The sequence below is a fragment of the Pyrgilauda ruficollis genome, unplaced genomic scaffold, assembly GCF_017590135.1.
Source record: "Pyrgilauda ruficollis isolate IOZ18807 unplaced genomic scaffold, ASM1759013v1 scaffold191, whole genome shotgun sequence".
NCBI lineage: Eukaryota > Metazoa > Chordata > Aves > Passeriformes > Passeridae > Pyrgilauda > Pyrgilauda ruficollis.
In genome coordinates, this window is record NW_024518207.1 from 581,456 (window position 1) to 608,589 (window position 27,134).

At 45.2% G+C, this 27,134-nt stretch overlaps 1 protein-coding gene across 6 annotated transcripts; it reads right to left on the bottom strand.

The window, feature by feature from the left end:
- Positions 1 to 2,463: 2,463 nt before the first annotated feature.
- USP40 (ubiquitin specific peptidase 40) lies at positions 2,464 to 26,793 on the bottom strand. Of its 6 annotated transcripts, none has more exons than XM_041465786.1 (33): positions 26,726 to 26,764; positions 25,761 to 25,904; positions 24,873 to 25,089; positions 24,578 to 24,645; positions 23,676 to 23,789; positions 22,740 to 22,904; positions 22,161 to 22,307; positions 20,452 to 20,595; positions 19,314 to 19,442; positions 18,955 to 19,056; positions 18,282 to 18,389; positions 17,433 to 17,754; positions 16,926 to 17,007; positions 15,939 to 16,110; positions 15,368 to 15,452; positions 14,533 to 14,603; positions 13,333 to 13,652; positions 12,746 to 12,872; positions 12,348 to 12,405; positions 12,002 to 12,055; positions 11,512 to 11,600; positions 11,009 to 11,095; positions 10,497 to 10,533; positions 9,960 to 10,024; positions 9,790 to 9,864; positions 9,528 to 9,654; positions 8,301 to 8,395; positions 7,047 to 7,165; positions 6,531 to 6,596; positions 6,095 to 6,305; positions 5,876 to 5,971; positions 4,922 to 5,016; positions 2,464 to 4,461 (listed from the first exon to the last, which is right to left on the bottom strand). In XM_041465786.1, the coding sequence occupies exons 3-33, from the start codon at positions 25,069 to 25,071 to the stop codon at positions 4,356 to 4,358; spliced, it is 3,735 nt and encodes a 1,244-aa protein (XP_041321720.1). In that variant the 5' UTR covers positions 25,072 to 25,089; positions 25,761 to 25,904; positions 26,726 to 26,764; the 3' UTR covers positions 2,464 to 4,355. The 6 variants fall into 6 exon arrangements, with proteins under 6 accessions (XP_041321720.1, XP_041321721.1, XP_041321719.1 ...); XM_041465787.1 differs by having other exon boundaries at positions 25,765 to 25,938; XM_041465785.1 differs by having other exon boundaries at positions 25,761 to 25,938.
- Between the last annotated feature and the right edge of the window lie 341 nt (positions 26,794 to 27,134).

Below are 27,134 nucleotides of genomic sequence, written 5' to 3' on the forward strand. Positions count from 1 at the left end.
CCATTGTAAACAGCCCCCAAAGCCTTGGAAACAGTCCCAAAACCCACAAAAGAGCCCCAAAAACCGCGGAAACAGCCCCAAAATCCCTGGAAACAGCCCCAAAACCATTGTAAACAGCCCCCAAAGCCTTGGAAACAGTCCCAAAAACCCTGGAAACAGCATTCAAACACCTGGAAATAGCCCCAAAACCCCCCAAAATCCCCAGAAACAGCCTCAAAACCTTCAGAAATAGCTCCAAAATCCCTGGAAAGGGCCCTAAAATAACTGTAAACAGCCCCAGAACCTCCAGAAACAGCTCCAAAATCCCCGGAAAGAACCCTAAAAGCACTGTAAACAGCTCCCAAACCCTTGGAAACAGCCCCAAACCCCCCGGGAACAGCCCCAAAACCCCTGGAAACAGCCCCCAAACCCCCAAAAATAGCCTCAAAAAACTTGGAACACCCCCAAAAACTACAGAAACAGCCCCAAAACCATGGTGAACACCCCCCCAAACCCCTGGAAACAGCTCCTAGACCTCTGGAAACACCCCAAAAAACACCTGGAAACAACCCCAAAAACCCTGGAAACAGCCCCAAAACCGTGCCCCCCGCCTCTCAGCGCAACGGGCAGCGAATAAAATGTGTTGGGGAGAGATGCTGTGTGTCAGCGGGACGGGAATCAGATCGGGAACAGTTGGGGTTTTTGCTTCGTCACTAAGCAGTGACTCTGTGGGACCCAGCACAAGAAAAACTGGGACCGCGTGGAGCAAATCCAGAGCAGAGCAGGGAGATGCTCCAAGGCTGGAGCCAGGCTGGGTGAGCTGGGAGTGCTCACCTGGAGAGGAGAAGGCTCCAGGGACACCCCAGAGCCCCTTGCAGGGCCTGAAGGGGCTCCAGGAGAGCTGGAGAGGGACTGGGAACAAGGGATGGAGGAACAGGACACAGGGAGTGACTTCCAATGGCAGAGGGCAGGGATGGATGGGATACTGGGAAGGAATTCTGCCCTGTGAGAGTGGGGAAGCCCTGGCACTGATTTCCCAGAGCAGCTGTGGCTGCCCCTGGATCCCTGGAAGTGTCGAAGGCCAGGTTGGACATTGGGGTTGGAGCAGCCTGACAGATGGAAGGTGTCCCTGCCCATGGCACTGGATTACCCACTCCATTCCAACCCACACCCTTCTGTAAAGAATCAGATTTGGGGATGAAGAGAGGCATTACAAAGCAAATCGATCTCATCTTAGTGGAGGCAAGGAAATTTTTCCAGCAAAAAGGAAGTGGACACTTCCATGCCAAGTGGGTAATTTCACCTGGGCTCCTGGCAGCAGGTGCTCGAGGGAAGGGAATTTTACCTTCCCCTCCAGCCCACTGGGCTTCCCAGACAGGCTCTGACTCCAGGACCTGCTGATCCTGGGAAGAGCAGGAGGTGTTGACAGCTTCCACATCCCAGGGCATCAGAAGAAGTCTCAGAGGAAGCAAGAAGACTGGGAAGAAGCTGCTCTGGGGTAGAGGGATATTTATTTTGGGTTTGCGTGGTTTATCTTGGTTTTTCCCCTGACTCTCTAGGAAGCATCTGAGATTCTTCTAGAGAAGCATCTGATTCTCTAGGAAGCAGCCTGAGGAGGAATCTCGTGGGGGAGTTTAAATTTGGCCTCATTAGCTCATTTTCCTGCAGAGGCACCCAGAGGAAGCACAGCTCCATTTAACTGAAGAACCCAGGGCCAGGCCTTCACCACCCTCACAGGGAAGGATTTCTTCCCAATTTCCCATTTAAACCTCTTGGAAATGCCATGAACTCTGCACCACACTTGTCAGGAAGGATACTGAGAAAATATAGGAATCTTTCAGCTCAACTCTGGAGATTTCCCTGTACCTGAAAACCCCCAGTCTCCAGGTCCAGAATCCCAGAAAGGTCTGAGCAAGCTGGGATGAGACAGTTGACAAAAAAACAAAAAAAAAAAAACCAAAAAACCAAAAAAACAACAAAAACAAACAAGCAAGCAAAAAAAAAAAAAAAAAAAAACCCCAAAAAAACCCAAAATCTGCATTTTAAATAATTAATTTCCCAGAAAGTGGCTTAGTAGCCTCTAGAAGCAAACTGAATTTCAGTCAAAACTGGTTGCTCAAAATAACCAATCCAAACAACGCATTACAATTGGGATTTAAAAAATTTCCAAGGCTTTTTTATAAGTCTAGGGCATCAGAATGGCTTTGTGTCCTGATGGAGGAACCTTCCTTGCCATCCTCAGTGCTTTCTCCACAGGGATTAGAAAGGTGGGACAAAACAAAGCTGCTCCTGCACTGGGAGACCTGAGCCAGGATCAAGCCAGGAGCCTCAGGAAAAAGACAACAGCCACAAGGAATGGGGGAACTTCCCCCAGAGATGGGAATGTTGGTCCAGGAACATTGGAAAATTAAAGCTAATTAATACTCATGTCAGAAACCCGCTTGTGCCATTCCCAACCACTGAGACACCCACAGACAATCCAAGTAGGCAGATAAAAATGACATTTTATTTTGTGAAGAACATTTGAAAAATAAAGATGAAAGCTCTTCCAGGCTTTGCAAGTAACCATCAGAACCCAGAGAGTCACCAAGACTCCATTTTCAAAAGGTGTTTCCTCTCCCCAGCCCTGTTTTCCACTCTCTCATTGTGGAATGGCCCACAAGAGTTTCAAGGAAGAAAAAAAATGCATTTTAAGCCAACATTAGAAATAACCCAAGATTGGTTCAGTGCAGGTGCTGCTACATTACACTTGAACAAAGGCACAAAATTCCCACTTGGAATTTGCATTTCTCCAAACGTGGTGTTCTCAAGGAAAGACCAGAGTTATTCAAGCGGGGAAGGCTGAGCTCAGTCCAGCTCTGCAGCAGGAACCAGAGGAACTGAAGTGACAGCAAATAAATCCAATGGGCTGGAACCATGTGGGAACACAAACCTTTGGAATCAGCACCTCTGATCCCTGCTGTAAACCCAGGCTCCCAAGAACACCTGATATGGAAAGAAGGCGACACAAATTAAGATGGGAAAACATCCGCTGCCCTCCCCTCGGGCAGAAAATGTATCCATGAAACTGGGATTTCAGAATCCAAGTCAGTGAGGACATTAAACAGCCCCAAAAAGCACAGAAGCACCTGCTGAATGCTAAAGGTATGCAGAGAAATAAATAATAATTGTGTGTTTCATGGTGCTTTTCACTTCTTTTGTTTTGCTGCTAGCAGACTGTCAGTTTTTACCTTTATGGTGTCTGAAATACCAGAGTAGTGTTAACCTATAAAAGGTACATGAAAAATCTCACATTAGCCAAAATTTGAGGAATCTGCTCAACTGGCAGCTCCTCTTACATACAGCAAATAGGCCAAATATTTACTGCAGCCCCCAAAAGCAAACTTGTGTTTTGACCTGTCATTATCACAGATTTAATTCAGGATAATCAGGCTCAGTTTGGAGTTAATACTTCAGAGCCTTTGACCTGGAGCCCAGCTCAGTGAGCTGCTCAAAGTCAGCTCAGGACACCAAGAGAAACAGGTTCTCCAATGTAACAGTATCAGAAGATCTGGAAAGATGAGAAATGAGGGAAACTCCTCTGAAGAGGAGCACTGAAAATAAATCCCAGCCTTCTTCCTGAGTACAATAAAACCCACTGAAAATCAAACATCGGATCTGTCCATTTTTTCCAACCGTTTTCCCTGTTAATGAAGTTCAGGGACAACAAAAATGCCCTAGAAATTGCAAAATTATGTTTATGGGCAACACAACAAGCCCCAGAAACTTCAAAATCTAAGATTACATCCCTGTTGTTCCATATCACAAGATGTCTCCAGGTTTTACATCTTGACAGATCCTGGACTTGTTCTTTTTGAGCAAATTTCCTACACTCTGCTCAGAGATTTCCACATTGCCTTCATTCTTAGGGCTGACTCCAGCTCCTACAGACTTAGGTTTAGAGATATAAAGAGAGAAAAGCAAATTCTGGTATCAGCAGCAACTTCAGTGATCAGAGATGGAAAACAATTCTAAAAAGAGATGATTATGACTCCATTAAATCTCAGTAGTCATGGTGCAGGAGGTCACATCTGACCCAACAAAGCATTTTGGATGGTTAAAAAAGAGTCACTGAGAGGTTATACAATATATTAATCCTTTTCCTCCTCCATAAAGTGCATTTACTCAGCCTGAGAGTAAGTACCACACTGCGAAAGGGACCTTGAAGCACTTCCCCAAGAGAGAGCAGAAGAAAATCAGAATTATCCTGAATCCTACAGCCAGTTTGTGCCTCAGGGATCCTTGAGGACACTTTGGGAAAGCCCCTCTTGCCGCTGGAGCTGAGGCCCTGCAGGCCAGGTTAGCACAGGGTGGTGTGGGCAGAGCAGCTCCTGGTGCTATCTGAAAACCCCCACGCTGATGGAAAGAGCCACTTCTGGTTTGCGGGGCTTTGTGGGGAGCCTCTCCTCGGGGAAAAGGGGATCCTGGGCACGTTCCTGGCGGCTGGAAGACACAAATAACCTGGTTAATGTTCAGTGCTGGGCCTTAGCAGGGTGAGCCTGACCTGAACTGTGAGTTCCAGTGAGCTGTGCAAGGCCAGGCTGGCCAAGGGTTCATTTTCATCTCCATGGTGTGTTCCAGGAGGGAAAACCATGAGGCTCAGTGGAGGAACACTGAGAGCCAGGAGTTTGAATTATCCAGGTGCTCCCTGCAGGATTACCATTGGCCTCAAAATTTATCCAATTAGGCTGAATCATGGAATGGTTTGCATTTCAAGGGACCTTAAGGACCACCCAGTGCCACCCCCTGCCATGGGCAGGGACACCTTCCACTATCTCAGTTGCTCCAAACCCCTTCCAACCTGGCTGTGGACACTTCCAAGGATTGGGCAGCCACAGCTTCTCTGAAAAGCAGCAAACACTTTGCATACTTCTAAAGAAAAATGAAACTAAATGCTCACTACCTTTTCCTCTTTTCCAGAGCCAGCTGCCTTTGCTTCTCTTTCCCAATGTCATCCCTGACAGTGCTGAAGTCCTTGGTGTCATCAAGGAGAAGGTTCTGTTACAAAAAAGGATTGGAGAGATCAAAGTCAAAAGGTAAAACTATTTCCCAGCTGACACAATAAATTCCCAGATTGTTTCTTTTGACAAGTTTTGCACTGATTAATTTCAAGAACATTAGAATTGCAATGGCTTGAGTTGGAAGGGATTTAAGGATGATCCAGTCCCACCCCTGCCATGGGCTGGGACACTATCTCAGGTTGCTCCAAGCCCCATCCAACCTAGCAAGGAACACTTCCAGGGATGGATTTCTTCCAATAGGCTAAACAGCAGGACAGGACATCACATTTTTCTCCTACTGCTCTAAACCCAGACAGAATGTTCTTTCCTCGTAACTAAGCCTGATTTCTAGCTGAGAGCTCAATGCTGGGTAATTCCTTTTCACACCATAAAATAGAACTGTCATCGTTCAGAAATCCACAATATGTAACAGTTTGTGTCTATAATGTGATTTTCAAAGGGCACTTCCTTGGATTTTACTCAGAATTAAAAAAAAAAAAAAAAAAAGAAAAAAAAAGAAAAAAAAAGAAAAAAAAAGAAAAAAAAAGAAAAAAAAAGAAAAAAAAAGAAAAAAAAAGAAAAAAAAAGAAAAAAAAAGAAAAAAAAAGAAAAAAAAAGAAAAAAAAAGAAAAAAAAAGAAAAAAAAAAGAAAAAAAAATGAGGGCAAGAAAAAAGATCCAGGAGAAAAAGGAAAAACAGCAGCAGCAAGAAATTTCCTATCAACACAATGCAGTGTCCAAACCCACATCCCAGTACTCCCAGAAATGCAGCAGGATGAGAGAAAACCAGGAAGAAATGCAAAGGGGACATTGCCTGAACCGGATCCTCGTGCAATAATTAAATCCAGGGAAATTTACCTTCACCCCAATGATGTCTCCATCCTTCAGGTGGTAAGGTGCTGATTGCAAACTCGCCTGCTTTTTCCTTCTCTTCCTCTTGGAGATTTGTTGTGTCTGAACAAAATCAAAGCAGAAGAGTTTGGAATTCTTCTTAAATTCAATCCCTAAGGAACTGCAGCCCAGACCAACACGTACTCCTCTCCAACAATTGTTGGATTCTGTCACTCCAGATCTTACCCAGCTAGATATTGGCAGCCACTCAAATCTCTCAGGGAAGTATTTGGCTATTTCAATTTTATCTACAGGAAGACAATAGTGAGAAGCCACTCTCTGCCTCAGAGCCCAGGTTGTGCATTCCTTGGAGATATCCCACACCAAATCCCAGGAGCTGGAGTAGTCCCTCTCTCCTGGTATTCCCATCTGGACTCGAAGCAGCAGCTCTTGAGGGCTGGCAGCAGGATGAGAGAATGGAAATTCTTGTGAGCCATGCTTTCAGAATTCCCAGCTTTCCCCCCGCCACACCGCCCTCCCCTCACTGTTAGTGGAAAACAATAAACAACTTCTAAGGTTTTCCCACATCCTGAGAGCCCTGAAGTCAAAAGCTGCTCAGTGAAGGCTTCCCTCAAATGCAGAGCTGTAAGAAACAAAAGAAATAAAGATCTTGAGCTCTTACCCCAAATTCTCTTCTTCTTGCAAGGGTTCTATGCAGATTTCCACTCTGGCACCCAGTCTGTAGTCACTGAAAACAGAGCAGAGATTGTCTACATGGCTCTGGAGCTGAGCTGGGACAGCTGGAGGTGCTCACCTGCAAGGAGACCCCAGAGCCCCTTCCAGGGCCTAAAGGGGCTCCAGGAGAGCTGGAGAGGGACTGGGGACAAAGGATGGAGGGACAGGACACAGGGAATGGCTCCCACTGCCAGAGGGCAGGGATGGATGGGATATTGGGAAGTTCCCTGTGATGGCAGTGAGGCCCTGGCACAGGGTGCCCAGAGCAGCTGTGGCTGCCCCTGGATCCCTGGCAGTATTCAAGGCCAGGCTGGATGGAGCTTGGAGCAACCTGGGACAGTGGAAGGTGTCCCTGCCCATGGGACTGCTCGTCTTGAAGATCCTTTCCAACCCAGACTTGGCTGATGAATCCCCCACAGTCCATCCCAGATCCAGCCTGCTGCACATTCCCCAGAGAACCCACCTGAGTCTCCTCTTGTTGTCCCGTAGGAGCTTCCCGGGGCGTTTGTTGTCCATTGTCCAAGCTCTGAGGAACGAGGGCAGGGGCACAACCTGCTCCTGGCAGCAGGGTAAGGTCAGAGCCTGAAAAACAGAAATACTTGGTCAATAATTTTAGCAGCCAGTCTCCCTGGAAAAATAGAAAACCACTGGATTGACTCTCAAAAAAGAGGGCAACTTATTGAGATTTATTCCACACCAGCTGTTGCTTGTGGCTGTGAGCAAAATATTCACTTTTCAACCTCAAAGGGAGTTGGATTTCCCTCCCTCTCAACAATTCTCAACTCAACTTCCATTTCCAAAGTACCCAATTTCTTTTTTTTAATCAGAATTTGAACAACTGGGAGGGAATGAGGCTGTGGCAGTCGCTGCCTCAGTCTCTGGCCAAGTGCTGAGCTCCTCTAAGCCCTTCCCAAGGGCACAACACTTCCCATGCTCAGCCAGTTCTCCTTGATCAAGCTGCAAACAGTCTTCCATAGCAGTAGCCTGGCAGAGCCCAAAACTGAAGTCACACCCAAAAAATAAGTGTTGGTATGGAGCAGAATCAGGTGAGAGATCCTTCCCCATGTGGTTCAAGTAGAACAATCACTGCTTCAACCACACAGAGCCTGTTGGTAGGACTGGGTTATACATTTTTTGTGGGTTTGGGGTGGGTTTTGGGTTTAGTTTTTTCTTTTAGGGTGTTTTGCTTGGTTTGGTTTTTAGTGTATTAAAACCATACAAAGGTATTTTAGTTTGTGGCCAAACAAAATGAGCCAGACCTTGCTGGCTGCCAAACCTGTGCACCCCAAAGCAATTCTTCAGTCATCAGATTCCACATACAGAAATTAAAAAAAAAAAAAAATGCAGAAAACTAATACAGGAACAATGTGGAAATGGCAAAGTGGCTTTTTAGGAGGTGCTTGTTTTATGTGTGCTTCCCATGGAGAGATCTTACACTGAAATAAAGACAAAAGCTGCCAGGCAGAGCTTCAGCTGATATGCAACGAGGCTCCCACGGGCCAGGACACATGACAGGGAGGATGGGGACAACAGGGACACTTAAGGAAGTGTCTGAGCTACGTGCTCCAGCTGCCTCTTGGTACTTACCAGTGACCATGGCATAAACACCATGGCACAACAGACTGGAGACAGGGGAAAAGGAAATAGAAAAGAGCTGTTAATAGAGCTCGAGTCATCACAGCGCTGCTGCACAGTCCAACACAGGAGAACATCTAACCTGCATCTTCAGATCTTCCAGAGAGGCCTCTCCTGCTATCTCTATCCTGCCAGCATAACAGAGATCCAGGCCTGGGTGGGTGGGTTCTGGTGCAGCTTTGAAAGGGGGAGAGGGAGGAGGAAGAAACAAATAACAGAAGAGTCAATGTGATTTGTATAGTCCTGAGAGGTAACAGCCACTTCATGGTCACATCTCACTTAGAGAAGGAGTCTGGGGTCCACTTAGAATGTAAAGGTATCCCAGACTGGTTTGAGTTGGAAGAGACCTTAAAGGTGACCTCATTCCAACCTCCTACCATGGCCATATCCAGCACACAAAATACATCCTAATCATTTCCAAACAGTTCCCATACAGATCCTATACCGAAAATTTTAGAGCTAGGAGCAGTTATTGCCATAGATAAATGGTGTTAGTTATTGGGTATGCCTACTGCAAGCAAAGCTGAACTGCTCTTAGCTCCACTACTGGAATCAACAGGGGAGAAAGTGAAACGCAGAAAAGGTTTGAGGTGGAAGGACAAAAATGCAAAGAAAACTTCTTCGAGGGGAGGGGTCCTGCCCTGCAGCACAACTCAGCATCAGAGGAATATTACTTTTAATACAAAATGAAAAATAAATTTGTTCCCCATTTTCCAATTCTCTTATTTCCACTTCATTTTCTCCTCCCTTCTCAACCCTCACTTGATTTTGCTGCCCTGGCTGGTTTTGGATTTGACCTTTAGGAGAGCAAACACAGTTAAAACACTGCATTTAAGGTCTTTGATACTATTCAAGGTTTACCCATCCTTCCTTTTACAGCTTACCAAAAAGCAACACGGCCTGAAGGGAATTCATTGTGCCTTCAGGAGTCTGGCATTTGAAACCAATCACATCTAGGCTCATGAAGGACATACTTTACACTGCTGCCACTGCCTAACATTCTAATCTATGTTAGAATTTTATGAGACTGAATCTATAATTTTTTGAGACTGACAAATAAAGAGCCCCTGCTACAAAATTTAGTGGTATTTTGAGCCAATCCATCTGAGGAACATCCCTACAACAGGATTATCCAGCATTTATGTCCAAAACTGCATCTGTCTCCTGAGTGGTCCTTTCACCATAACCTTGATGCAACTCATGCAGCCCATCCTGGGTTTCAGAAAGGCTTTAAGGCTTTGGATTAAAATTTGGATTTGACTTAAAGAGCAACTACAGGTGATTGCTTTCAAAGCCTGGCCAAGCTCACCTGCTGCAGCAGACACCTGTAAAGCCTCCATCTTCCAGGTGATCCCATTCACCTGGTCTTGTGCATTCTCTCCATGTTTCTTATGGCTTGAAGGCTTCAGCCACCAAATAGGGATTTTCAGGAAGCCCTGGAACAGAAAATACCAGGTGGCTCAAGCGTTGTGTGCAGACAAGGTGAAATTTCACCTTTAGCACAGGAAGAGAGAAAAGACTTGTTTAAAAGTAAGCTCCAAGTCTCCAGACACTGCCCACTCTGCTTTTACCTTTTCTGGAAGCTTTCCTTCAGTTATAACCAAAGTGTCTCCTCTGCAAACGTTGAGCTCCTTCAGGGTAGCATTCTGCAGGAAGAGAAAGCACAGGAACGCTGTCAGCCCACAGCTGCCTTTCACCCCAGGGAGCAAAGAACCAATGGATTAGAACAGGCTGCTCTTACTTCCTGACTTAATGCTTCCCCTGCTTCGTAGCACCAGTCAAGCCTTCTCAAATGCCAGTTGTCACCTACAAAACCAAAAAAGACACACACAGAGAAAACTGATCAGTCAATAACACCAGTGTGGGAAAATATTACAAAACTCTTAACAAGTGTCAAGGTTCCTTTTTCTTTTGTTCTTTATTTTTATTTGCTTTTTAAACACAACTCTGGCTAAATGAATTATCACTTTCATCTTCCCCAGACCTTTTGCTGTATGAAAATAATCTTTTATTTGCACAGATCTCCCTTCTTCACCTATCTAATTATTTTCCCTGGTTTCAGAGGACAGAAGGTATTCCCATGTGTCAAATTATCACTTGAATCTATGCCAAGCTCTTTAAATAAAAACAGTATTATAAAAACTGCACGTTTAGAATTCTTTCCCCTCCTCCCATTACAATGACATAGAAAAAACTTACACGGTTTAGGGTAGGAAAACCTGTCTTAAAAATATTTAAAATTCCTTTAAAAAAATATGTAAATAACAATACAACTAACCTGATAATCCAGATTTCTCCAGCATTAAATTGAGACACTGAAAGAAGAAATACAGGATGAGAGTTGTGTCAATGCTGAGGCTGGGAAATAAATTTTTCAGCAAGCCTATGCTACAATTTTCTGACATAAAGAATGACTGATTGCTGGTCAATTCTTAAAACAATATAATTAGATAAACAAGATGTATTTGGGCTATATATTAAACCCTTCATGGACGAGATGGTTTTCAGGCAAAAAATTCACCACAGCAGCTGAGCCAGCATTCCCAAGCTGGTAAAAAATTAATCATGTGATGTCAGTTTCTTCCTTTACATAAACAAATTCTGCCCCACAGTTTGCAGATGCACCTTAAAAAATAAATAAATCAAAGCTGCAAATTCAACACTGGGTTGGTAGAACCAGAGTTGCCTTCACTCTGTGCATGGCTCTTGCCGACTCTTCTTCCTCCAGGTCTGTGCAAGGAATGTTGCCCAGGAGCTTGGATGCAGAGCTGTGGGAGCAGCCAGCCTTACCTCGCTGACAGAGGCGGTCTCCTCCACAACTATCTCCATCTCAGGGCTGCAGCTTTGGTCACTCCCAACCATGAAGTACAGGAAGAGCTGAAAATCCAAAAGCAAACTATCAGAATAAATAAGGAAGTGTACGAACAATTCCTGTGGCAAGAATGTCATCAAAAAGCACTAAAATGGCACAAGAAGCAAAGACAGTTGAGTTATGGCCATCAGCAGATCCTCCTTAGCCACCCGTGGTCTCTAGAAATGCACAACTACTCCTTCCCATGCACATCAAAGCCAGGTTGGATAGGGCTTGGAGCATCCTGGGATAGTGGAAGATGTCCCTGCCCATGGCAGGGCATGGAATTGGATGAGTTTTAAGGTCCCTTCCAACCCAAACCATTCTGGGATCCTGGGATATTTACAACTTGCACGTTCCAAGAGCAATATCCCCGCCTTTTTTCCTTTATTCCCTTTAGAAAGTCCCTGCACCAGGCTCCTCCCATCCCACACTGCTGTACCTGAGTGGAAGTTGGAGCTTTCCCACGGCACAGCCCGAGCAAGCTTCCCATCTTCAGTTCTGCTTCCTTGACTGTGTAATCCTCAGGCACTTCAGGGAGGACAAATAAAAACATCAATTTTATCATCCTCAGAGCAAGCTAAAACCCTTCAGTGCTCTCTGGAGAGCTTGTTCAGCCCTGACAGCAGATCTGTGAGTGTCCCATGAGGAGAACAAAGGCATGGAGATCTCCCAGAGTCCATCAGCAGCACAGGTGAATTAGGGATGTAAGCAATAAAACCAAGCTGAACATTTCAGTTTAACCCCTGTCTTTGTATTGGTACTGTTAATTAACTTTAAGACTGGGGAAAAAACCCCACACAACTGGTTCAGTTAAGCCTGGGACTCGGTGGAGTTATATGTGGGTAACTTCTCCCAGTAAAGAACAAACAGAGGCTCAAAATCTCCCCAGTGAGTTTCTTACAGAACAGTGATTCAATAAATCAATTTACCTGGAGACAGAAGTTTCCCATTGCCACTAACAGGTCTAAGACAGCTCTTGTTTGCTGCAGCAAAAAAGGCAGGAAAGAGACAAGTATTAAGTAATTCAAATAGGAATAAAATAGGAATTTGACTCAGAATTTCAGACAAGTAACGCCTTGAAGATTAATTACAACAGGTTTATCTTAGAGGTCTCCCTCTGTGACATCAAAAATTGAACTGGAGAGAGACTCCTCGAGACTCCAGAAACATTCTCAGCTTTGATTCTTTCACAGAAAAGAAAATTCTACCACTAGACCCACTGAAAAGCCAGTAAATTACAGCATTAGGAGACTGATAAAGCAGCTGAACACTTACCCAGCTCCTCCTCCAGCTGAAGCTCCCGGATCGCTTTCATTTTGATATCTGACATCACCTAAAAGACAGGGATGTTAAAAGGGGTATGAACATCTCCATCCTGGAATGCCACCAACACCCCTGCTTGCTCAAGTGCCAGTGCACAAAGATAATCCTTCCCCTCTCTTCTAGCTCTGGTTACTGACACCATCTCAAACTTCCATTTACAGGATGGTGCAAAGAGAAAGGTATTTGACACTAAAACACTGCACTGGTTTAAGCTACCTGCAAATAGCCCAGGGATTGTAACTCTGAGCTCAACACTGATTTCAGCAGGGAAAAGCTTCATCCCTGAGGCTCCATCGAATGAGCCATGCCAAGTGCAGGGGCCAAGCTGTTCAGGAAAGCAGAGTCCTTACTGTTTCAATAGTGGCAGTAATTTTAACGTGTTTCTCCTCCTCTTCCCCCCCACAGAAGTTTTTCACTTGGAGCCAGCTGATGTCATAGGTGAAGGCAGTCAAATTCCCACTTGCCACGTTGACAAAGCTGTGGGAATCAGCAGTGCAAAGACAGTCAGAGACAGGAAAACTAAACATTAGCAGGGCTACATCACTCACCAGCACAGCTCCCAAATAAGCAATGGTGCCAAAGTCATTCACAGTGATGGCATCTCACACAGCAGAGGCCTCAGGGAGCACAGAGTGTCATGAGAGCACAAATTTGCCCCTGGGAGCTCTGGACTCACTGAGTGTGCATTGTTCCCACCAGGTTTTTCCCCCTTTACAAGTATAAATCAAAGGTTGTGACTGCTGCTGCATTCTGAGGGCCAGAAAAACCTAACAGCTGATGAATAACTGGTCTCCAAAACTTAAGAGGAAAATAATTATATTTGTAAGCTCAAAGTGATAATTAGTTATGAGAATATATACTGTTAGTATAATTTGAAGTAAAAGGTTTTGCCAAAATTGCTTCTTTGTTTCATTACAATCATAATCAAAAACATTACCTCTGGTCATGACTGTCTAAGATCAGCACAGAGCACCCATCCCTGAGCCCAACACTTCGGACTGTTTCCTTCATGTCTTCCTCATGGAAAACTTCCCAGTTCTTGGCTTCTGTTTCTGCTCCTGAGCCGTTTTTGAGGATGATGCCCCCGGCTGGAGCCAAGGCAGAGTGCAGCTGCCCCAGGCTGGTGCTGCAGGAGAACACGTGCTGGGCCTCGCTGAAGTGCTGCCCCTTGCCGCCCTCGTTGTGCTCGGCCAAGCGAAGCACGTTGAGCACCACGGGCTCATGCTCAGGGCCTGCCAGCACCTTCGTGCCTCCAACCTGAGGGAAAGCAGGAAGGAATGCCAGCTTTGTGGGGGGCTGAGCCAGAAAATACAGGAGAGACTGGGCAGGGAGAAAATTGAGACCAAAGTGGACACTCTCCCAATACAAACCAACCTCCTTGAGCAAATTCGTACTGAACAAACAACCAGAGTAACCCACGGATGTTGGGAGGAGAAAGAAAAATGTTATCCAGAGAAGCTGTGGCTGCCCCTGGATCCCTGCAAGTGTCCAAGGCCAGGCTGGCCAGGGCTTGAAGCAGCCTGGGATAGTGAAAGGTGTCCCTGTCCATGGCAGGGGGTGGAATGAGATCCTTAAGTCCCTTCCCAAACCATTCCATGGTAAGCAGCTGGAAAACCAGGGGACACTTGGCAAAAACTAGGACACAGGAATTTAGCCCCTCAGGACATTAAAGAATTAACCAAATGTGACTGAACATTGTGACTTTACATTTTAAAAGTTTGATTTTTCTGATATTCAACCTAAATTCAACCTAAGCTCCTTGCTGAAGAAAATTTAATGACACAAAAGCTGCAATAGAAAAAACTATACAAAAACCAAAACCAAGACAAAACTGACTCTGTTTCTAAATGTTTGGGTGGTTTTGTTTAGTTTGGGGTCTTTTTTTTTTTTTTTTTTTTTTTTTGAGAAAGTCAATATCAAATGGATATTTTACAATAAAAATAATTTAAAAGTAGCATTTTATTCCACTGGAAAGACAGAATAAAATGCTGTGCTTCACAACCACTTCCAGGTTAAGCAGAAGCTTTAATATTAAAAGGAAGATGGAAAACTACAAGAGCAGCACAGGATTTCCAGGAGACCTTGCACAGTCTTATCTCTTCAGAGCTGACAAAGAAGGAAATCTTGGTTCCTTTACCTCTTTCCCATTCCAGACAAAGATGTCTGCTCCATCAGCCAGCCCAATGCCATCCAGGGTCAGCTCATCTCCTAAAAAATAGGAGCAAATCATCAAGTTCTTGCTCCCCGCAAAACACACAAACAGGTTCAGCAAGTTTTTAAAAGTCACTACACTTAAAGAACTGTACAAGTATGGGGAGGAATACTTAGAGCAGCTCTGAGTTTCTCTCTATTTTGATGTCAACACCTTGGAGAGTTGGGTTATGTTCTGGTTCAACAGTGATTTTCTGAAGCTGACCACAGAGAACATAACATTTGAAAGTTACTGAGTAAGTTGTTAAAGACTGACACTTAGAATTGCCTAACAAAGCAAAGCTGGAGACAAAAATGAGAGTTTGTAAAACTGACGTACCCTTAATAAATTAATGAACTCTTTATATGAGCATTTCCCTCTACAAAATTCCTACTTCAGCTGAAGTCTAACCTACATTTTCCTTTGATGTCACCCTGGCTCCTCTCTTCTATCCTCTCCTCCACCTATTAGGCCAATCCTATGAAAGCAAACATCCACAGGCAAATCAAGGGCAAGACACAGACTGATACATTCTTGTCAGCAAATGTGCTTAGCTTGCTTAAGATCTACATTTCACAACAAGGATTTCACTGCCAAGTCTCAAAATCATTCATTCCACTAACAAGAGTGAAATAAGTAATTTAAATAATTAAACATGAGTTTGAGCTGGAAGAGTGTTCAGTAATACACATCTCCAGGACAGTTTATAGATGAAATCTTTGATGGCTGCAAGAATTACAATACAGCAATAGCATGGAGGCCTGGCATGCAGTGCTCTTACCATCAAGCACCTGGTACAGGTGTAATCCTGCTGGTAAAGGCTTGGCCATGCTGAGAACCATGTCCCCTTCCCAAGACTCCAACATCTAGTTGGGAAAAACAACCAGAAAAGTTATGTCAAATAACAGTGAGCAGTAACCCACAGCACTCACAATAACTACAATCTGCTGAAAGCTGCCACAGCCTGGCTCCCAAGCTCACGTGGTGACACTCAATTGGTGAGTCCTTGACAAGACAAAGACAACTCTGTCACAAAATGAAATATTAAGAATAAGGCTGGAGTTCTGCAGTGTCAATCCATGGCCATGCACATGCTGCCCAAATATAATAAATTAGCTCATGTGAACTTTGAAGTCTCCATTGTTAAAATTCCAGCAATTTCATGGCTTCAAGAACAGACCCCACACCACTCTTTCCTCCCATGTAAACTCATATTAAGTTTTTAGCCTCCTAAGCTCCATTTACTGTTGAAAGTTTCTCCTTGACACAAAGACTGCAGCATAAATCTATTTGTGAAGGTTGCAATGGCTCAAGTAAAAATGAAGTTTGAGTTTATTTGATAGAGCAGGTACCTGGAACACTGCCTGCCGGAGGTCTCCCAGAGTCTTCCTTCTGTCGATCGTCAAATCCACCACACTCTCTTTCCAAGAAAGAGAAGGATGCAACGCCCCATTGTGGAATTTATAGCAGGAGCTCAGGTGGAGATGTAAATCAATGCCATTGTTTGCTGAGTCACATTCAGCTCTTTGGGAGAACAACACAAAGTGGTGAATTTAACACCAAACAGATGTTTCTGTGCAGCTCTCCTGGAACTGATCGCGCCAGGTTAAATTCCCTGCCACATCCCCTCCTCCTTTATACCTGTAGCAGCAAACCTTTAAAAAAATAAAGGAGTGGAATTCACTCAGAAACAGAATCCCAGGATGGTTTGGGTGGGGAGGGACTTAAAGCTCATCCAGTCCCACTTCTGCCACGGGCAGGGACATCTGCCCCGACTCCAGGCTGCTCCAAGCCCCATCCAAGTGGCCTTGGACACTTCCAGGGATGGGGCAGCCACAGCCTTGTGTGAAATATCCCATAAACTGTAACTCTTGTGTCTGTATTTTGATATCTTAACTGTGATTCAGGTGTATCAGCACCTGTGTCCCTCAACACAAGGGAAAGTTTTGTCCAACCTGAATACCACAAGCTCTTCACCTTTCTGGCAGAGAATATAATTTCTCTGTAAATTCACCATAAACCAAGTCCTTCCCCCTTCTCCCAGTGAAGAATTCCCTCTACAAACACAGTTAAGATACCACATTCCACTCTCTTTCCAGAATTGCAGTGATTTTTACCAGAGAAATGGTACCATTTGAAACTGTATCTTTCCCTTGAAATTCTGTAGGCTGCCTGCTAACAGGGAAGGCAGGGAACCAGCAGAATATGGATATAGAAATTATATTCTTCAATTAACCTCTGACATTGAACCATTTCAGTTCTCAAAGAATTTCTTTCCTTTTGAATCCCTTGGGAGTCCTGCAGATAAGAGCTGTTGGAGTACAGTGACACCAGTATACCTCTTTTTTTGCAGCTCTGTATTAGCAGCATTCATTTCATTCAGCAGGTGCTCAGGAATTTGGTACCTTGGATTTCCATGTGCTGCAACAAAAAAATACAGGCTTAAAATGTGGTTTAGAAAACAAGAAAAATTATCAAGAGGAGACATTACAGTACAATAATCACTGAAAACTCAACTGCAGGATGATATAAAGAACAAACAAATGCCTTTACTCCTTCCAGTTCAACCTTTCTTTAAGGGAAATTAACACATAAATGCCATTAGCAGCAAGCTATGTTTGTTTCAGCTGATGCTCTGCCATTATTTGTGGAGCATGCTAAAAAAATTAGTCAGCTACAGCAAATCAACATATCACCACCTCCTTTTATCTTCATTTAAATCTTTTTTCAAATGATCACTACAAGGAAAATGGGGGAAAATAAAGCTTGGAAACGACAAAAAAGTGCTCCAGAAAAAATGTTAAAGCAACAAGCCCCCCCAGAATCTCCAGATGAGCTTTGTGTACCTTCAGGGGGCCTCTTCAGCTGAGCTTTTCTGTAGAACAGCATGTAGGCACTCTCTTTACCCTGGAATTGCTTCTCAATATCCTTCTCCTTGATGGGCTGGACTTTGGAATCATTCAGGTCAAACCAGTGGCACCCAGCAGAAGCAGCCCTTGGCCTTGGGGGTTTTTTCTCACAGTTCCACTGGACATCATTCTTCTGGGAAGGGCTCTGGAGATTTTGTCCATGAGAATCCAGCTTGAACAGGAGCTTATGTGTTTCCTTCAGGCTGACCTTATTTCCATCAGGACTCAGCTGGAATATCTGAGGATGATTCTGCAAATACTGAAAGGGAAGCAAGGACAGGATGAAGAAGTTTTAAATGCAGCAGCCTGCATTGAGCTGCTCCACCTGATTGTCCTCGAAGTAAAACACAAACCTCATTAATTCAACCCTCATTTTATGGTGCTTCCTCACGTATTTTCACAGTTTACCTCTGTAAAAGCCTCACAGCTACACTTCGCACCTACATTTAAATATTTATTGTGGAAACTGCAAGTAGCTCCCTTCAAAAAACAAGCAAATATCAGTTTTCCACCTATCTACAACACAAGTGCTGAAGTATTTTTCTTAAGACATCATAAAATACAGCAACCAACTGGAAAACTGCACTAGAAAAAAATACACAAAGTCTCAGGCAGACAATTCCTTGGGAATCTTATGCTCTCCAGCCTGCTAATTTATATTACAAACCTCTCCTTGCACATGCTAATCCCAGGGTCCATATTCTCAATTACCATCCTCCTAACTATTCAGTAATATAAATGATTATAAAAGCTATCTAAAACCAAAACTAGCAAACCTGTGATTACCTTTCGTAATGGTCCATATTGCTTTCTGTATTTCTTATTCCAGGACACCCCTTTCTTCTCCAGTAATTTCTGCCCTAATTGATCCATGGGAATTTGTTTAGCTTCTTCCTGCAGAGAAATGAAAAACTACGGTAACAAAGGCTACAAAAGTCAAGGGGTCAACACAAAGCCAATTTGGAAGTGTTTTAATCATTCCTGGTTTTTAATAAGCTACTGTAGCATCATATGGAGCTGTGCCAGGGGGGTTTAGGTTGGATATCAGAGAAAGGTTCTTCCCCCAGAGCGTGCTAGGCACTGCCCAGGGTCCCCAGGGAATGGGCACAGCCCCGAGGCTGCCAGAGCTCCAGGACAATGCTCTCAGAGATGAACAAGCTGGGATTGCTGGAGTGTCTGTGCAGGGCCAGGAGCTGGATCAATGCTCCTTGTGGATCCCTTGCAGCTTTGGATATTCTGATTCCTTTTGCAACAGCTTTGGTGAGCAGCTTTAGAAATACTCCAAAAGGACCTCTGTCTGTACCAAGAGCCACTGTTAATATTAAAGCCAAGTTTTAAATGCTTCATGCCAAGCTCAGAAGAGCTCTGGACACTTAAGCCTGCCCACTCTCACAAACACCAACTCCCTGCAGGTTCCCTAGCTCCAAAACCAAAGCAATGAACTCCTTACATACCATACCTCTAATAAAATCCCTTTTAAGACTGCCAGTGGATTTTCTGTTTCTTTGGCATTCTCAGTGTCTCTTAAAGCCTTCTCTTCAATCAGCCCATCCTCTTCTTCCTGGGTGAGAAAGACACTCACAAATATTGTGGTTTCACACACAAACAGAGGACTGGAGTATTCTGTGCTGACATCATCATGCACAATCTAGGAGTGTGAGGGACATTCTGTTAAAGTGCCCTTCTCAATGAGGCAAGACACACAAAGCCTCATTAAAATATTAGTTAAGTTTGGATGCCACATTCATCCACTAGCTCTTAATACTTTTCTGAAAAGTACAACCTCTTAAGCAAGGAAGAAAAGCCTTTAGGACTTACTTGGAGTTGCCAGTTTCCTAATTCATCCACATCTCTGATATAAACATGATAGTGTCCTCCATAGCAGCCACCTTTGTGTATAATAACAGAGAAGAGCTCATACATGTACTCTGAATCATCCATTTCAGTCTTTAAAAAGAAAAACAATAATTGTAACAACAACTGAGGTCAGTCTCCCACACAAGGACAGCTTTATACCTTTAGCATCACTTCAGAGATTTCTCAGTGTGTGTTTGCACACGCAGAGACTGAAATGGCTTTTGAGGCTGGGGACACAAGGAAGGACTGGCACAAGCCACAGAGCAATGCACAGGCTGATAAATCATAAAATCCCAGAATGGTTTGGGCTGGAGGGACCTTAAAATTCATCTGGGCTCCTTCCAGGGGAAGGGACAACTTCCACTAGCCCAAGGTGGCTCCAAGTCCAGTCCAAGCTGGCCTTGGACACTTTCAGGGATGGGGCAGCCACAGCTTCCATGGGCAATCTGTGTTATTAAACAAGCAGGATTCTGAACCATACTGGAAACCCAAAATATTTTCAATTTCAGTGTTTGTTCACAACCAAACCTATTTTGTTTAAAAGAGGAGAGAGAAAAGAAGCAACACTTAGAAACCCTAAAACTAGGGAGGGGGAAAAAGGCTTCCTCAAATTCTAACACTGAGAAATTTCCAAGCTTGCATTGCAACACTTCAAGAAGAAAAACGTCTGTTCCATAAGAGTGCCTCTGTTGTGTTAAGAATTAAAATTTGTCATTAAGCCATGGCATAGCTCAGTTCATAACCAGAAACATATTTATGAATGCAAACAGAGATTCCAGAGAAAAATGGAATAACTACAGGCACCTACAGCACATATAGCTCAATTTATGCAAGACGCTATCAGAGAATAACCACACAAAAATAAATTTCAATTTCCATTTCCAGATAATTATCTTCCTTTTAAGGAAAGGTTAGATAACTTTTGGGTAATTATTTTATCCTTCCCCCTTGTAGCTACAAGGTTGCTCAATTCAAAAGTGGAGGAGCACACCACAAAGTCACTCAAATACCTAACAAAATGCAAAATAAAAGACAACCTTGAGCTGTGGGTTCTCTGCTGAGCATACAGAAAATTTTAACAAATGTTAACAGTGCTCACCTGCTCACAGAAAGGCTTCAGGTTGATCTGGATGGGGAATGTGTAGCAACTCGTTTCCTTGTACCTCTCACACTTCTCGAAGTCAAAGTTGAACCTCAGGAGGGAGATGGTGAGGAAGGGAGGCAGCTTGCGTAGTTTAGCAGACTGGGAAGGGATTTAAGAAACACTTTAAGCACAGACCCAGAACAAAACTGTGCTTCCACCTTGCTGTGGTCAAATCCTTTTCCACCAAAGCTTTGTTACCATCAGAGACAAGATCAGTGCCCTGATCTTGTCTCTGATGGTCTTGGTGAAGACATTTTGAAATGTCTTCACCAATTGTCAATTTCCCTTCCAACTACACAACTTAAACGTGACCCAGCTCTTCTCCCCCTGTTAAGCCCCACATCCTCCTTGACTAGTGATCACCAGTCCCACACCTGATCCAGCCACAGCAAATAAAGGACATTGGTAAAATTCCAGTCAGTAATGAGCCCACGGGCTCTATACAGACAGTCACAGAACAACCAGGAGCTAAAGTCTCTCTCATTTCTACAGGGGAGCACCCTCCAGGCAGGAAAGCCAGGATAATCCATTTTAATGATTCCAGATTAATCCAGATCTGACCACTTGATGGATGAGCCCATCAAGAACCCCCATGAGAAGTAAAGCCAACTATCTTATACCACCTGTGGCAGCAGGTGTGGGCTCCATGGCCACATTTCTGAGCCTTTCCAATGTCTCCATCCTCCTCTCCACTTCCAGAGCCATAACAGGAACACACACAGGGTTTAAGAAATCCTCTGCATTAGGAATTCCATTTGCATCCATAGCCTGGCAACCCCCAGCTCTGTGATTTCCTACCAAGATTCAGAGTTCCCACTCTCCTCCTGCATGGATGAGCACTTGTGAGAGGCAGACAACTTACCCTGCACTGCCTTGAACCCAGCCCAGTTAAACCTCAGCCAGCCCTTGCAACAAGACACGCGAGGCACTGCTGAGAGTTCCTGAACTCCCAAATCACTGATTAACCTGGCCTGACCTCAGCTTCCCCTTGAACTACTCCTTCCACATCCAGAGGGCTGCAGGGTTTGGATTTCACCCATCCTGCAGGAGGCCAAGGAGCTCTGCTGCTGTGGCAAGGGCAGAGCACAAAACCAGCCTGAGTCTGCTTCCCTCCACAAAAACAGAGCAACAGATCCCATTCCCTGCAGAGAGCAACAGCTGCCCGTTGTTCTTCTCTCTCATTTGGGTTCTCCTGAAGTAAGTTTCCATGATTTCTCTCATTGCACATTTTTATTTTATGCTCAAACTTATCTTTTAGCCAATCCTCCAGAATGCCCAGAGCAAGGTGCAGCAGAGCTGTTGAATGAGTCAATACTTTCCAAATCATACCACACTCTGTGGTAGGGACAAAAAACTGCAACAACATTAGGGAAATGAGCCACAGGAGCTTTTCTTGACATCCCTGCTGAGGCTTCATAGAATCCCAGAATGGTTTGGGTTGGAAGGGACCTTAAAGCCCATTCAGTGCCACACCCTGCCATGGGCAGGGACACCTTCCACTATCCCAGGCTGCTCCTCCAAGCCCAGCCTTGGACACTTCCAGGGATCCAGGGGCAGCCACAGCTTCTCTGGGCATCCTGTGCCAGGGCCTCCCCATTCTCATAGGGAAGAATTTTTTCCTAACACTCCAACTAATCCTACATCATCCCACCCCAAGGTGTTACCTTTGAAGCTTCAACCAGTTTATCACAAGCTCCACATCGATACAAGTTGTCATTCTCAAAGTATTCTTCCTCCACATACATGTTCCACAGGGCCTCCTCCAAGCCAGCCACACCTTTCACTGCCACTGTGAGGTCTAAGAAATCCTCCTGTGCAGAAAGGACAAGAAATGAAGTTCTGAGGGGTGTAAGTTTGTGGTGTTTAGAAAGATACCCATCCTCTTCATCACAGTGGTGGGCAAAAAAACCTCACACAGTCACAGAAATTAGTTTTTAAAAACTGATTTTTTAAAATTACGAAGAGAATACAAGACTGTCAAGGTACATTTTGCTGTTACCTCACTGCGCTCTGTGCTAACTACATCTATTAAAGGCAGGGCTTGTGAACTCAGAAGATGCAAAACATTTGGGATTTTTACCTCTCATTTAGAAAATGCAGCCAAAGACCTGAAGTCCAACACTCACTACTTGGATTCAATAAGGCACTCAACAAGGATGACATTATTTTTGGACTTTAAAAACAACAACATTTAAAGTCAACAGCCTGAAGAGAACCCCCCAGTGGAAGACCCCTAGCTTTACCTGTCTCTCACTGACGTTCTTGCACTCCTTACAGACTATCTGGTTGACAACAATGCCATGGTACAGGCGGTTGATGAGGTCGTGGCCCGATGTCCCCACCAGGGAAGTCTCCAAAGCACTGAAGAGGATCCTGTTCAACTCCTGCACATCATGCTGCCTCATCTCCTGCAGGAGGGAAACCCAAACAGGAAGGAAAGAAACACTGCTGTGCTTGGCCTGTGGCTCAAAAATAACATATCAAGTGTCCCAGAGTCTCAACGACTACTCATACATTTACTCCTTGAGTAGTAAAGTACTACATCTGTTATTGTTAATTTGGTCATGCTACAACCCATCTAAGACACTTCCACTTGGGTAGAATCATAGAATTCCAGAGTGGTTTGGACTGGAAGGACCTTAAAGACCATTTTGTTTCACCCCCTGCCATGGGCAGGGACACCTTCCACTGTCCCAGGCTGCTCCAAGCCCCAGTGTCCAACCTGGCCTTGGACACTGCCAGGGATCCAGGGGCAGCCACAGCTGCTCTGGGTACCCTGTGCCAGGGCCTGCCCACCCTCCCAGGGAACAATTCCTCCCCAGTATTCCATTTACACCCGTTCTCTATCAATTTGAAGCCATTCCCTAGATTTAGATTAATCTCTGACTGACACAGTTCAACTTGGGTAAGAATCTAAGTATCTGAGCCTGTTGGAAAAACACTCTTGCAAAAAGAAAGGAAAAGCAAATCGAATTGTATCTAAGAGCACAACCATCTTCTGTTCCTCCCTGCAAACAGCTGCCATGGACTCCATGTCGAGATCCAACAGAATACACCAAGAGCTGACCCAATCCAACGTCATCTCCACAGGTTGAATCATTTTAAGGTATTTCCCAAATGCCAGACTTCCAGAACCCATCTGTGTGCAGGGAGAAGTGAGTGGGGATGGAGAAGGGCACCTCGTGGCTGCTCCAGCCGAAGCTCTCGGTGAGGTCAGCGGTGGATGCAGCCTGCTGGTCCAGGAGCAGGAGCTGAGCAAACAGGCGCTGCAGCTGCAGCGGGATGATCCGAACCTGGCGCAGCAGCAAGGAACAGAGCCAGCACGTCAGACACAGCCCGCCCAGCGGCCACGCCCGCAAGAACAGGGCAGCTTACCACAAAGCTGCTGCTCAGTCACCCCCGGCTGATGAACCACCCCTGGGTGATGAGCTACCCCTGCCTCCTTCATAACACACCTTACTCAGTTCACACCAAGCAGTCAGACTCAGCTCCCAAAATTCTACAGTGCCTCACCCTACACAGCCAATGGAATGGATTAGGGTGGGAGGGACCTCAAAGCCCATCCCATTCCACCCCTGCCATGGGCAGGGACACCTCCCACTACCCCAGGTTGCTCCAAGCCCCAGTGTCCAGCCTGGCCTTTGGCACTCCCAGGGACCCAGGGGCAGCACAGCTGCTCTGGGAATTCCATCCCTGCCCCTCCCCACCCTCCAGGAAACAATTCCTTCCCAATATCCCATCCATCCCTGTCCTCTGGCAGTGGGAAGCCATTCCCTGTGTCCTGTCCCTCCATCCCTTTTCCCCAGTCTCTCTCCAGCTCTCCTGAAGGCCTTGGTGGTAGGGTGGAATGAGGTGGAAGGGAGAACATCTCAGCAGAAACAGACTCCATGTCTGATTTCTGAAGTAAAACCTGATAGCAATGAAAGCTTAGAATGCTGTGAAAAATCCAGTATCAGCCAGACCAAACTGCCTCTCAGAGTCAAATTTAGGTTTTCACTCATTTTCATAGGTTTCACGTGAACTGCAGCCATATTCCTCCAAATCAACATCAGACAGTGATGAACAGGAAAATTCCCAGCACCTTTGCATCTGGTTTCCTGCTGTCATCCAGAGTGCCAAGTTCTTCGGGTCCCAGGGAGAACAAAGCCTCTGCAAATGGTAAAAAATTATTATTCAAAACGACAACATCCCCTCTTTAAAAAATTTAATGTATTTTAATGTCAAACACTATGATTTTGTTCTGCAATAATTTATTTAAAGTGAACTGTGCCCCAAAATCACCTGAGTTCACTGTTTCTTAAATAAATAACCAGAAGTGCAAGTCTCACTAAAAAATCAATCCCTACATTATTTTAAGAAGGTTTTGAGCACCTTACCTCTAAATTCAGGTGTGAAAAGCAGAGTCTGCAGAAGGGAATTGAGGTAGCAGGTCCCACCCTGATTTTTGATTCCACTGAGGTTGGTGAAATCCCTGGGAGCTGGAGGCTCAGACTCTCTAGGCTTTGATTTCTTCCCTTTCCCATAATGATTGTTGGAAATAAAGGAGAAATCCTCTTCAAATAAGTCCCCAAACATTGTGAAGGCAGAAGAGTCCTTTAAAAAGATACAATAAGTATCTACTATAAAAAATGCAGTTGAACCCAGCCACCTCAAATCATCCAAAATAAACCTGGAAGCCCTGACTGAAGAATTTGTTTAGATTTTCTTCCACCTTATTCTGGTCATTCTAAAAATAAACCCATGTAAAAGTGTAAATTAATGTAACAAAAAAAAAAGGGTGAATTAAAAGCATTTCTGTTACCACAGGTCTAAGCAGCCCTTTCACCAGGATCCAACCCACCACAATTCCATTTTGCACAAAGCTGTTATTTATTCCTGCAAGTGAACTACCCCCTACCTTGGATTATCCTTTTCCACCTCCTCCAAACCCCTGGCACTTTTTCATCTGAGACATTAAAGCTGAAAGATTTTGGAGTTTCACTTTCCTAATGAACATAAATAGGAACTAAACCACTTTGCATCAGCCTCTCCTCCTCCGAATGCAGCTCCTGACTGCCTTAAAATCTCTGTGAAGTCCCCTCCTCCCAAGCTGCTGCATGGAATTCCTGGGCTTGGCACACAACCCAAGCTGTCTCCCAGCCTTCATTCCAGTTTCCAGTCAGGCCTGCTGCACTTTAGATTCTTCTCCTCCCTGCATCTCCTCCTGAGTGGATGGTTTGTCCCAAAAAAGGGCCATATCCAGGAGACACCCCCCACCCACCTACCTACCACTCTGGAGAGGCACTCGAGTGCCAAATCCTCCCTCGCTCCTTATTTCTGGATCCTCCTTCCCTTAAAAACCACCCAGGAACAGCAGCTGGAAGGGATTCTGGATGGCCCAGGGACAGCTCAGAGCACAGGACCTCAGGCTGCAACGAATCCATGGCAGGAGAAACCAAAATCCTGGAATAAATCCATGGCAAGGAATCCCAAAACCTCTCTAATAAATGCATGACAGGATTCCCAACATTCTCTAATACTTCCATCACAGGAGGTCCACAAACCCCTCTAATAAACCCATAGCAGGAGATGCCAAACCCCTCTAATAAATCCATGCCAGGAGACCCCAAACCCTTTCAATAAAGCCATGGCAAGAGATCCCAAACTCCTCTACCAAATCCATGGCAAGAGATCCCAAACCCCTCTAATAAATCTGAGAGGAGATCCCAAAATCCCCCTTATAAACCCATGGCAGGAGTTCCCAAACCCTTTCAATAAACCCAAGCCAGCAGTTCCCAAAACACTCGAATAAACCCAAGGCAGGAGATCCCAAACTCCTCTAATAAATCCATGGCATGAGATCCCAAACTCCTCTAATAAATCCATGGCATGAGATCCCAAACCCTTTCAATAAACCCATGGCAGGTGATCCTAAACCCTCCCAATAAACCCATGCCAGGAGTTCCCAAAACTCTCTAATAAACCCAAGGCAGGAAAACCCAAATCCCTCTAACAAACCCATGGCACAGGATGCCTAATCCATGACAGGAGACCCCAAATCCCTCTAATAAACCCACGGCAGGGAATGCAAAACCCTCTAATAAATCCGTGACAGGAGTTCCCAAAACCCTCTAACAAACCCATGCCAGGGGACTCCAAACCCCTATAACACACCCATTCCAGGAGCCCCGCGAGCCCAGCAGCCTCCCCCGGGCCGGCGAACCCCTGCCCCTCAGGGCCCCCCACTCACCGTGCCCGGCCCGGCCCTACGGCCATGGGCCCGCGGCCGCCGCCATATTTGTTGTGTGGCGCAGCGCAAAGCACGCCGGGACCGGCGGCCCGCGGGGAGGGCGGCGGGGCGCGGGGCATGCCGGGAGCTGTAGTTCCACCGGCGTGAGGGCAGGGGGAGTCGTGGCCATCTGTGGGACCACCATCCCTGGAAGGGTTCCAGGACACACTCGTTGAGGGCTTGGAGCAAGCTGGGATAGTGGAAGGTGTCCCTGTCTCTGTTCCAAGGGTTGGAACGGGATGAGCTTTAAGGTCCCTTCCAACACAAACCATCCTTGCATTCTACAAACACCAGCTCCCTCTTTCAAACTTGTTTTCTGTCGTGGATTTGTCACAGGGATTTGAGACATCCTGCCGTGGTTTTATTGGAA